General features: G+C 42.0%; 1 protein-coding gene across 4 annotated transcripts; it reads right to left on the bottom strand.

Moving 5' to 3' along the window:
* Positions 1-975: 975 nt before the first annotated feature.
* Positions 976-12,920, bottom strand: LOC139467103 (putative inhibitor of apoptosis). Of its 4 annotated transcripts, none has more exons than XM_071248824.1 (3): positions 12,881-12,920; positions 6,133-6,324; positions 976-2,562 (listed from the first exon to the last, which is right to left on the bottom strand). In XM_071248824.1, the coding sequence occupies exons 2-3, from the start codon at positions 6,296-6,298 to the stop codon at positions 1,688-1,690; spliced, it is 1,041 nt and encodes a 346-aa protein (XP_071104925.1). In that variant the 5' UTR covers positions 6,299-6,324; positions 12,881-12,920; the 3' UTR covers positions 976-1,687. The 4 variants fall into 4 exon arrangements, with proteins under 4 accessions (XP_071104925.1, XP_071104946.1, XP_071104933.1 ...); XM_071248845.1 differs by lacking the exon at positions 12,881-12,920 and adding an exon at positions 9,312-9,355; XM_071248832.1 differs by lacking the exon at positions 12,881-12,920 and adding an exon at positions 9,200-9,269.

Consider the following 12,920-nt stretch of genomic DNA (forward strand, 5'->3'; position numbering starts at 1 on the left):
TGGGTTTCACCGAAGTGGTAAATGTCTGAGACCTGCATCACTTCTGGCTTTCCTCCCACATTAAGCTGATATAACTGCAATACTGTTCAAAATAGGCCTTAAACCCTTCTCACTCACTCACTTATTATTAACACATTCCATGCATATATTGTTGTTTAACGCGGCGCTCAGCAATATTCCAGCTGCATGACGGCGGTCTGACAGACAATCCAGTTATTGATATCACGAGCATCGATCAACGCAAGTGGGATTAGCATGACATGCATCAACCAAGTCAGCGAGCCTGACCACCCGATCTCGTCAGTCGCCTCTTGCGACAAGCATAGTCGCCTTTTACAGCAAGCATGGGTTGCTGAAGACCCGGATCTATTAGTATTATAACCCGAAGTTCTTCCGTGCATAAAAGGTTAGATCTAGTAATCGAATGTCAAACATGGTACACAATAACATTCACCATCAGTTAAAGGAAAAGAAAATTATACATATAAATGATACATATACACTTACGGTGTGTAGAGGATGGAACGAATGCCTCAACCCTTGGGCGGGGATATGGTGCTGCTGTGACAAACAAGCGGAGAGACTCCCGCCCAAGCCGGCACACAAGTGCACTTATACCCGGTGAGGTCACGGAGTTTACTTGTATCTATTTATAGATATTTTATGGCGTGTCGTATCAATGCTGGTCAGAATGACGGTACATATATGGGTGCAATGTAGGAGCATGACTGTAACGACCTATCAATGTTACGTTTTTGCCATATAAAGGCGGGATGGCGAGCTATTGGGGATATTTTAACTATTTAAATTAATTATTTTCTTTGTCGATTCCTCCGAATCACATGACCAGGGAAGATGCGGGGTAGAATAGGTCCGTAAAAGGCGACTATACTTGTTAAACAACAAACCAACCAACCAACCGAATGCAACATCGTCTTTTACACGAACTGTTCAATCAAAAATGGATTTCCATCGTTGGTATCATATTTATATTAGATGCTTATATTTTGGTTCTGGCATTATAATATCAATAGCAATAACTAGGCATCAATTTGAAATCAACAAGCCACTCAGAATCTAATTGACCTTAATGCGTATACTTGTGTACTCGAATAACGTGTAAAACGACTTCGTCATGCACCCATGGGTATACATAGCAGATTGAAACATTACCACGGACCGCCTCCGTGGCCTAGTGGTAGGGCGTCCGCCCGGAGAGCGGAAAGTCTGGGGTACGGTCCCCGGCCGCATCATACCAAAAGACGTTAAAAGGTGGAACTTGTTGTTACCCTGCCTGGTGCTCGGTGTTTGACCCGGAGTCAGTAAACTGTGTCTGAGAGGGGTATTCATGTTAAAATACGGTATTGTATCTCAGTGGGCTAGGACTATAAAATCGGCATTAGTCGGGACTAAAGCAAGCAGCCAAACACGCGCGCACACACGCACGCACGCACGCACGCACACACATTGTCTGGTCCAGACTCAATTATAAACAGACCACTGTCATATACATGTATATAGCTAGAATATTGCTGACAAATAAACAAACTTTAAGAGAATAGAAAGTGTAATAATCTTGCACGCGACGTGAAACCCAAATTCACCCCACCTTACATGATTACTACAGAAAATGTGACAAACATTTCTATCAATCTATGGAAATTTGATTTCAGTGGGATTGAACATGTCATGAAAAAAACGTTTTGACTGTTCCAAGTATGGTTTTGCCACAAATTATACAATCTGTTATCGATGGCGCACAACCAGAGCACGTGACCAGATGACCGCACGGCAAGAAGAGTACACCAACAGCCTCGTTCCGACACATCCTGCACGTGCTGTTCTCACGGAGACGTTTGTTCTCGACAACCAATCGCTGAGAGGTAGGCGTGACAAGTGAACCTTCTCGTCCTGGCTGCGATGCCTGTAAATCTTTTGAACATGAAACATTTGGGGGAGCTTCGATCACACTTTCAGAGGCTGCTGATAGAAGGTTAGATGTTGTAGAGGAACACACGTCTAATGTATGACAAGACGTAACCATTGGGTTGATGTGACCTTGGTCCAGTGGGCTACTGGCTACCAAATCATTACGGCTACCAGCATGGTGGTTACTTTGTTCATTTGTCGGCGTGGAATTTATCCGCGTAGCAACTCCGAGTTGGTTCAGGTCTGTCTTGTTGATGAACTGACAGTGTTCCGAGTATCTCTGATGTTCGGCCACAGGATCATGTTCTTCCTCCCAGTCTCTCAGAGTTATCCCACACTGGAAACACGTGACCCGGTCAGCTGACCCGATGTAAAAGAAGCCAGCTGCTGCCAACTCCTCGGGAGTTTTGGGCACATATCTTGTCGGCCAATCAACGAAGGAGTCTAGACGTGCCTGTAGATGTTGGTACTGGGGATGTTTTGGGGGCGGAGTCTGTCCCAGCTTACGGTACAAGGAGACGATAAAGGGGCAGTGGGTCCTCCTGGTGGCGTGTTCGTGTAGGGCGTCATCTGTGTCCGTCCAGTTGAGGAGCTTCAGACCACAGCGTTCACACTCCACCTTGTCACCGATACCTGTTGATGACAAAAAGAAATTGGAAGATGTGATGGGGAGATCTCAAAACGCAAACCTGGTACTGCGTTTTCCGCTTTGTGAAACTGGTTTATATTAATTGCAGCGTTATTCAACTTTAAACTGATTAAACTGCGATCCAATAATTGGTTATCATCACCCCACTGAATGCACCATCTAATAATATCCTTACATCTTTCGCGGGGGCAGAGTTGCGTCTCTTGTGCAAGCCAGAAACCTTTGATTGTGGGTTCGAATTCCGGTTCGCCCCGATTATGTTTCTAGGTTTGTCAGCACCATACCCGTGCTCGCGGGTTTCACCAAAGTGGTATACGTCTGAGACCTGCATCACTTCTGGCTTTCCTCCCACATTAAGCTGACAGGTTGTGATATAACTGGAAAACTGTTCAAAGCGGCGTTAAACCCAACTCTCTCACACACTCACTCACATCTTTCGCTACTTTCGCCCTTAGAATTAGTATATGTGGCTAGCTCAATCATTTATCGCGGTGCGAATGATTTCAGTATTTCAGTTATGTCACTGTGTCAGCTTAATGTGGGAGGAAAGTCCGAAGTGATGCAGGTCTTTTGCCATTTTGGTGGAACACACGAGCACGGCTGTAAATTTGGTGCTGACAAACCTAGAAACGCTCGGGGCGAACCGGGACTCGAATCCATAACCATAGGTTTCTGGTGTGCCCAAAGGGGCGCAACTCTGCACAGCGAATTGCGGCGCCTTAGACGACTTGATGAGGAGGAAATCTGGACTTCTTCATTTTGTTTTCAAGAAGACAAAAGTGATGAGAGATGACCTCTTTTTTTTTTGTTCCCACCGAAAATACCAACAAATACCATCGGGCACACATTGCACTCGGCCCTTCAATACAGTGTCACGCATGATACAGTGTTGTAATTAGCTATATTGCTCAGCCTTCTATAGAATATAGATACTGAGATATGGAAATTACAAGGAATTGGTTTTGCGTATCACTGTATACTAGGAGTATCTCTATCGAAAGAAGGGGCGGTCGGATAGCCTAGTGGTTAAAGCGTTCGCTCGTCACGCCGAAGACCCGGGTTCGATTCCCGACATGGTTACAATGTGTGAAGCCCATTTCTGGTGTCCCCCGCCGTGATATTGCTGGAATATTAATAAAAAAACGGCGTAAAACAAAAGTCATTCACTCTATCGAAAGATATATTAGCATATATAAGTCATATATCAATATTGCCACACGATATTGCCACTGTTCATATGAACTGAGTCAAACGTTGGTGTGCAATTTCAAACTGACGTAATATATGCGGTGATGTAGTGCAGTCAGTCTCGGTTATCTCGGGGGATCATCCTAACTGTGTTGAAACATATATCGCATGATAAAAATCCCGCGATCAACAACGTGTGGCAACGCCTATATAGATGATATATACGGGCCCTTATGACATTTTAATGCCGCCCTTGCGTAACTTCCTACTAGATCAATACACATTGAACACCAGTGTTATCTTACCTATGTATAAATAACAAGTCACCACTACATGACGTATCGCACGATGTCGGCCGCATGTTTTGTTGTTAGTGTCAAGTGTATCTGTCACAATAAACACGTGGGGTGAGCTGACGTGTTTGTATTGTGGTCACCATACGGTCCATTGAGTGGGAGGTCGTGGGAGGATGTGCTTGACTCACAACTCTTCAAATCAGGCTGTGTACTGGCAACAACACCATATAGATCCCGCACCGGCTACAAACAATAGAATAGACCGTTACGTCAGATGTTGTTGTTTAACGCCACACTCAGTAATATTCCAGCACTGTTGCGTAAGTAGAGTTCAGAACCACCAATGAGTGAACAGAAGATGTTCTGTCAACAGAACTCGCCTATTACGGTTCTACTAGATATTATAGAAAACAGCTGTGTATGTTTTGATGTGCTGATATGTAAAGTACATGGGATTGTGTTTGTTTCTTTGTTTGTTGTTGTCTAACGCCGACTCAAAATTCCACCTATATGACAAGGGTCTGTAAATAATCAATCCAGTGATTGACATTATCAGCATCGATCTACGCAGTTGGGATACCCACCCGATCCCGTTACTTAGTCGCCCGTTAGATGAGCATGACCCAACCGGATCTTTACGTGGCACGGGGGACATGCATGGATTAATGAAGTCCAATTCTAACCCGGGTCTTCTCGGGTCTCGATCATGTGTTGCTGAAGGCCAATTCTAACCCGGGTCTTCGCGAGTCTCGATCATGTGTTGCTGAAGGCCAATTCTAACTCGGGTCTTCACGGGTCTCGATCATGTGTTGCTGAAGGCCAATTCTAACTCGGGTCTTCGCGGGTCTCGATCATGTGTTGCTGAAGGCCAATTCTAACTCGGGTCTTCACGGGTGCGCATATGATTGTGAAGGGATCCGGCGAGACTCGGAGAATGCCCAATGATCTACGTCGAATTAGAGAATATCTGTCCCCCGTGAATGAATGGTTTTAATGAATGAATGAGCGAATAGTGACTTACAGCATTCATTCACTGGGGACAGGCAATCCGGGATCCGTAATTCCGAGTTTCGAGTAGGTTATTCTATATATTACCCACTGACATTTTAAGAGTGAAATATCAATCCAACGTAGAAGCTTCATTGAGCGCAGTCTTATTATTAGAGAACGTGATGTCATCAATTTATGACGTCATGAACAATGGATGTTGTCATATCGTATTTTCTCAACAATGAAGCACTGTGGCGTATTAAGGCTTCAATTGGCGGATCAGCATTGAGAATCCTTAAAATGCACGTGCAAATATCGGTAGGTTATTACACAAGATTATTCAACCCTCTTGGGTAATAATAACATGCTATTTGATGTAACACTGATCGTTCAATGCCTGCTTCTAAATTGCTTTAATTAGCCGCTTGAGTCCCCAAATCACACGGCATCGATCTGACTGAGTGAATGATCTTAAACGCCGCAGTCAGCACTATCCCTGCTGTATCAGGGCGGCCTGTAAATAATCAAGTCTGGTCCAGGCGGACCAGTGACTGAAAACAGGTCAGCGACATCGGGATACCATGACACACAGTCAGCCAAATTAAAGAGCCTGAACACCCGATCCCCATTCAGTCCTACATTATACACGTGAATTTTACTGTTCAATGTCGTTTTGATAAACGTTCCATATACCCAGTTACAGCTATGTGCAACTGGTAAAAATACAACTCGCCGCCATGGCAACAGACATTTTGCTGATTGCCAATCGCTGCATTTTAGGCTCCTTACAGCGAAACGGTGTCGCGTAATGAATTTTGTACGTGATGTACAGAGCCTTAACACAAACAAATTGTCGTTTGGAGCTCATGTGACAATTTGGTTTTCAAATTGTTGTAAATAATAAACGTGGCGGTAAGGTAAGTTCGTCGTAGACTTATTTCTCTGGTTTTGTGAGGCCCGGTGTGTGGGCTCGGGTGTACGGCCACAAGGAGGGTACATCAAAATGTATTCCCCGAGGGATAAATCTGCTCCTGAGAGTGTTCGTGTTCTAGTGTTGTATAAAGCCCGCAGACACCCTACCTGTGTATATGAACCCCGCCCTTGCAAGGGTGTCCTTGTCCTTCCGCCCTGTCCATCTGTGGTCGAACGTCTCTGCCCTGTGTGAGGCACCGTCCGTGACATCACTGACCCCTCCTGCTGCTGTTGTGGTCAGGTCGCACAGGCGAGATCCGGGCCCGGCTAACATTCACTGTTGTACCACTGGTCCAATAGCTTTATAAATTGAAATATTCTCACTACATGACATAAATTATTGAATACAGTTATGTACTTTTATGAATTTATGTAAGTGTTAATCCATATTTAAGCATTGGATGATTCATTCATACAATACAAGTACATAACGTGATACTTCTAGCCATACCAACATTCACTGGGCGCGTGTTTCCCTCCGACTGTGAAACTTGTTTCAATACATAAGGTAGAATAGGTCTTCAGAAACCCATGCTTGCCGTAAAAGGCGACTATGCCTGTCGAAAGAGGCTACTAACGGGATCGGGTGGTCATGTCATCGTATTCCAATTGTGTAGATGGATGCTTATGATATCAATCACTGGATTGTTTGGTCCACACTTGATTATTTACAGACCACAGCCATACAGCTGAAATATTGCTGAGTGCGGCGGCACAACAAACGAACAAACAAACAAACAAATCAACACTTGACTCTTGCAGAGAGCCGCGTCATATATAAAGGCGTTAAAAGATGGTACTTGTTGTTACCGGAGTGAGAATACTGTGTTTTAGTAGGGTGTCCGTATAGAACTGCGGCATGGTATATCACTGGACTGGCACTATTAACGCGCAATCAAACCATGCCCCCCTGTCTTTGACCGTGCATTAACAAACCGAATTAGTTAAACACCACTTGGCAATGACGAAGCTTCTTTTTTCCCCTATCATTTACCTTGATGAAAGAACAATTTTAGGAAAAACGTGTCGCCAGGGTATTCGAACCCGTGAAAACCGCACCTAATATAAGGCTAACGGATGTAGTCTTCTGCCACGGGAGAAAGTGTATGACATTTACAACTAAATATTTACTTACATCCGGACTAATTGTTTATCCGTTTGTGAACTGCGAAATATGTGTTTTATGCCGTTTTCATACAGTATGTTACTCTATGCATTATAGTATTTGTACGTACTTGTGATTATCGTTCAACGAAACGAACAGATATAAAAGACTGATCTTGATCAGGGCTGTTTGCTCAGAATAAGTCCATCAACATGGGCAAGCAATATTTATGTGATTGGTAATGCGCTCAAGTTGGTCCAAAATGAATGGTACACTTGGTATACTTGCCCCGTGTATACTTCATTACCCGAGTCGGCAAAGTGCGAGGTGCACGTGCTATGCAACATATTTCACGTGCATCAAGCAGGGGCGACTCCCACAATGCTCTCAGAGTTTAGCTTGGAGTTCCTGAATATCTTTAAAAATACCTTCAACAAAACAATGTTTTAAAGCATTTTAAGTGCATTAAATGTTGGACATGGTTAAATAGGTTAGATCGCTCAGACCATGTGGTCTAATCGTTGGAATTAGACTGCTGTCACCTGAACTTAGTCTGGAGTGAGTGAGTTTTTACACCGCTTTTAGCAATATTCCAGCAACATCACAGCGGGGGACACCAGAAATGGGCTTCACACATTATACCCATGTCGGGAATCGAACCCGGGTCTTCGGCGTGACGAGCGAACGCTTTAACCACTGGGCTACCCGACCGCCCCTACTTAGTCTGGACCAGTAAAAGCACAAACACAAGCACAAGCACAAGCACATACAGAGGTCAACCGCATCATTTTTGGATTTCCTCCAGCTTCAAGCTGACAAACTATGATATAAATATATATACATGTATATGTATATATTGATATAATTCTAATTTACCCAGAGATCTGAGTCGAATTATGCGCTGACTTTTTTATGATCATGAGGTACTGAACAGGTGGCTTTCGTGGAAACTGAAACCAGGAACAGAACAGATTGTGGTAAACCTGTAATTGTATAATTATGATTATAAACAACTGCATTCTTTAAGATGTTAGTTTGTTTGTTTGTTGTTTAACGCCGCACTCAGCAATATTCCAGCTATATGACCGAGTCATATAAATAATCGAGTCGGGACCAGACAATCCAGTGATTGACATCATGAGCATTGATTCACGCAACTGGGATAGGATTACATGCATCAACTCGCTTTAACCACAAGGCTACCCGACCGCCCCTCTTGTGAACTGTGGATAGTATCACAACGTTACGGGGCATGTTCATTCCTCTTCATTCGATGAAGTAATATACTCAATACAAAAATAATATATTAATATGATAATATTGTCCGAAATATACCTGTCTTCCTCAAGCAGAAAATGGGTAGAGATGGTATTGTGAATGTACAACCTTCTGGCGCTCATATATATATCTACAATGCTATTATATTTACAATGCTCTCTCTCTCTCTCTCCCCCCCCCCCCCCTCTCTCTCTCTCTATATATATATATATATGTATATATATAATGCTATTATATTTACAGTGCTATATAATTATATATAATGCTTTTCGTTTTGTTTGTTTGTTGTTTAACGCCTCACTCAGCAATATTCCAGCTATATGACAGCGGGCTGTAAATAATCGAGTCGGGACCAGACATTCCAGTTATTGACATCATGAGCATCGATCGACACAATTTGGGTACGATCAAGCCGAGAAAGTAACTGGAATTGCACACTGATATGTGTTGATCAGGTTGTTGATTCAGCGTAATAGAGATATGAACATATTCAGTATGATTATGATTAATATGTTTATGATTTGTTTCCCCCGATGGCAGAGTTAGAAGAACACTATCAGAAACGTGTGCTTATCAACAGTCAAGAAGTTGACATCGATACAATTGGGCTCTTGAGATGCAATAATCATAGTCGTTATTAAACAATAATAAATCGAATTTAAAAAGAACATCTATTGCAGACTGGAGAAGAATAGCATACACGATGAAATGGTTCCATTTGACAACAATGTTAAGGTTAGCAGAATTACCTCCCTTGCTCGGGATTAACGCACACGAAGTTGCTTGTCTTACCTGGTACACCTGCAGAATACCGTCAGTGGATCGGGACAGAACGTAGTGGAAAAAGAAACCCTAATGACATATACTATTATATATGTTCACAGTGTCCATATATAGAACTTACTTGTAAATATATCAGACAATCTATGAGGGTGCGGGGACTGCATGCGTTCCGGTACGTATTATCTTGGTTCAATGGAGTACATACTTTAAGTGTTTTCAATTCAAACACATTGGGACACACGTCAAACTCCATTCAGGTACACGTGTCATCAGTTGCCACCGCCCCCCCCACCCCCCGGAATTTTTTTATAGAAAACATTTTTCCTTGTGAAACTTGACTCGAATAAGAAATTAATAATTCCCCCCCCCCCCGTCAAAAAAGTTTACACCCCCGCCGATTTATCCTGTTGTCGGTATGTGGGATGGATGACTTGACGCTCCCCTGCACTTAGTGACCGTTGGATTAACCAGTATAAAGATTCACTTAGAGTTTCTGACATAGAGTGTAGATATTTTGTTTTATTCCCCATTAAGCTACCCAATGTTTGTATTATATCCTAAATACAACTCATTCATACAATTACAAGCGCCTATCAATTTAGAAAAAATACGTATTATAGGTTTTGTGGATGAAATTTTCTCGTTTCTTTATGACGACATTTCAGGGGTATTTCATTATTAATAATTATGTGGAATATATGTCGACAAAAACAGCTTCCCGTTTAGTACATTTGTGCGGGTAAATATAACTAGCCATGTACTGATTGGTGCCTGGCAAAACTTCCTTTATTATAATCTACTAAAAGTAAGGGGAAGTCATACGCTTAAGTGAGAAAGCAAACAATGGATTTAACTCTGTAAAAGCTTTTCCCTTAGGTGACAAGATATTTCAGTGTAACCTACTAATGTGTTGTATAAATCTTTGTGGAAAAGGCGTTGTAAGTTGGACAACCTTCGCCTGATCCATTTGACCTTTTAACGTCAATAAAATATGTTTACAGTCAGACTACGTTCGAGGATCCGGGAGACGCTTGTCGTAATTTTAGAAGCGGCTAACATGAACGGAAGGTCAGGCTCGCTGATTTACAAACGTTTCAATGGAGCCTATGTGCCCTGGAGAAATGTAATATATAAATAAAGATGTTTCCCTTGTCATTTTCACACAGATACACATGATAATGACAATGTCAATGACAAAACCCTTTGTCGGTTTGTTATGCGACTCGGAGGCTAAAAATAGAGTGGGGAATTCCAGATCGACAACCGCAGCCAAGATCGGAAGCATTAAGTTCCTTTTCGCTGTGAGCATATCAAATACTGCTTAAAAGAACGGCCGCCAAAAACCCTGTATTAACATATACGATTTTATCGAAAATGCTAAGTGTAATTATAAACTCACGAATAATATAATTCAAACCCCACTCCCACACACATATTCTGTTTAAATAGGATGTACTCAATACCCTGTCATGCCCAACCCCGAAATTACCTTATCTGTCACGACCTATAATCGAGTCGGGTTATTCTCTTGCGTGGACGTATTATTATTTGACCTCTCTTTTACTCACCCTTCTCTCTCTCTCTCAAGCATATATTTGTAGAGTCAGTATTGTACTTTTCTCTACCAGCCCATGTTTACCATGTCATTGTTTACAGGTGATCCACATGGCCGCCTATATACGGCATCACTGTGTGAAGCTGGTTCAACAAACATGACATATTGTCCATATTCAGCCTCTCATCTTTTCCGGCTTAGTTCAAAGTATGCATATGTCAGAGAATTATCGGTTCATGAAGGAAATACAAATAGATACAACAGATCAGACACACGCTATTTATATTACGGTTCATCCTCTGTCGAGCTGCTGGCACAACAAACTCGCAGTTGAAAGTCAGATTCACAATTAAATAAACTAACGTACTGCTTGTTTGTTATGTGTTTAGAGAGATTGTAAATTCTACACAGCAGTTGGTTTATCTCTTGCTGTAAAGAAAATAACAAGTTGCTTGTGGTTATTGCTTCAATGAAATTATGTCAGCTGCCACATTCCGTAAGACAAAGGATGCTGAACACCTGTCAGTGTTAAATAACAACAGTTTATGCTAATAGAGCGTGGACATTTTTTTATCGTTTTTACTAATACATATTTATTTGAAATTCTGGACATGGTTCATTTAAACATATTAAATGATTATACATTAATGACTAAATATATTGAGTCCAGCCCTCCCAAAATATTTACAACAAATATTTACAACATTTTCAAAATGCTAGAATGTAATAAAGAAATGCAGTCTAACGCTTAACTGAGTAAAATTCATTGGCGTTTTATGAAGAAACATCTTTCTCGACCACGGGTTATCATAGTAAAAACAGTGATAAATCTTTACACTATTGGTAATATTAACTATCTTGTGGACAGCTCTATACATCATCGTTCTCTCACATCAGAGGGACGGTCGGGTAGCCAAGTGGTTAAAGCGTTCGCTCGTCACGCCAAACCATGGTTCGATTCCCGGCATGGGCACAATGTGTGAAGCCCATTTCTGGTGTCCCCCGCCGTGATATTGCTGGAATACTGCTAAAAGCGGCGTAAAACCATACTCACTCACTAACATCAGACACATTGCTTCCACACAGCATCCTCATCCAAATGGCCAGGCCAGGCGTGTCAGAATCCAATGATCACGCTCCGGCGCAGTGGTGACTTAGCACAAAGTACTGCCACAGGCTAATTTGCATATCACGTGCCCGGACGTTTCTCTTGTTTGTAAACAAACGCACTTTTTCAGAAATCAGAAAAGATATTTGGGATTTGGGAGTGCTCTACATATTGTTTTGCATTATTATGTAAATATACTACTACAACTGCGACAGTGAGTTGCATGACAAGACATATTTACACATCAAAGTGACGGTATCGCTGGCTCTCCGTAGGGCTTCGACGACAGCACGTGTTAAAACCAATGTAAACATAGGATAACTACGCAAATGGAAATAGTTTTACACGATTTAGGATATTTTCTCAATGAAAGTTAACCATTCTATGATATATGATTGTATAGATATGTAGACTTGTCAAAAATGAAACAGATGAAAAACATGTGCAATATCTTGAATGGACTGTGTAAGATGTGACGAATCGTCGCATGGCGCTGGCCTGTGGCAGAGGTGCTATGCTGGTCGCATGGAACTCTGGGTAGGAGAGTGTCCAATGATGTTGGGTTTGAATTCCAAATTAGTCCTGATAATGATCCTTGTCAGCATCATATCCATACTCGTTGGTTCCCCCATAGTGTTCACAGTCTAAGATTTGCATCACTTAGGGCTTTCACCCCCCTTTAAGCTCACATGCCGTGATGTAATAGAAATACTGCACAAAGCTGCATTAAACCAATCACTCACTACTAAATGTACAATACGCGAAGGGTTGTGTTTCATGGCGATCCGGGAAGTATGTTGTTGGAATGACTGTCATGTAATAGATATGCTTAAGAATAAACTGTCGACTTCAAGTGAATGTCCCATGTGAACAGCACACTCAAACGTAAATGTTTAACAATGGCATTCTGTAAGCCCCATAAGTGTTTCTTGTATGATCAATTTACACTTGGATTTCGTTATTCTGTCAACACTTTTAAGGAAAATGAAATATCGTACGGACATTGTGTCTATGATTATATACAAACCTGTCAGCCCCGAATAATCCATCGAATATACCGGAAGTGC

This window comes from Haliotis cracherodii, unplaced genomic scaffold, assembly GCF_022045235.1.
Source record: "Haliotis cracherodii isolate W230 unplaced genomic scaffold, xgHalCrac1.p SCAF_1, whole genome shotgun sequence".
NCBI classification, from domain to species: Eukaryota; Metazoa; Mollusca; class Gastropoda; order Lepetellida; family Haliotidae; genus Haliotis; species Haliotis cracherodii.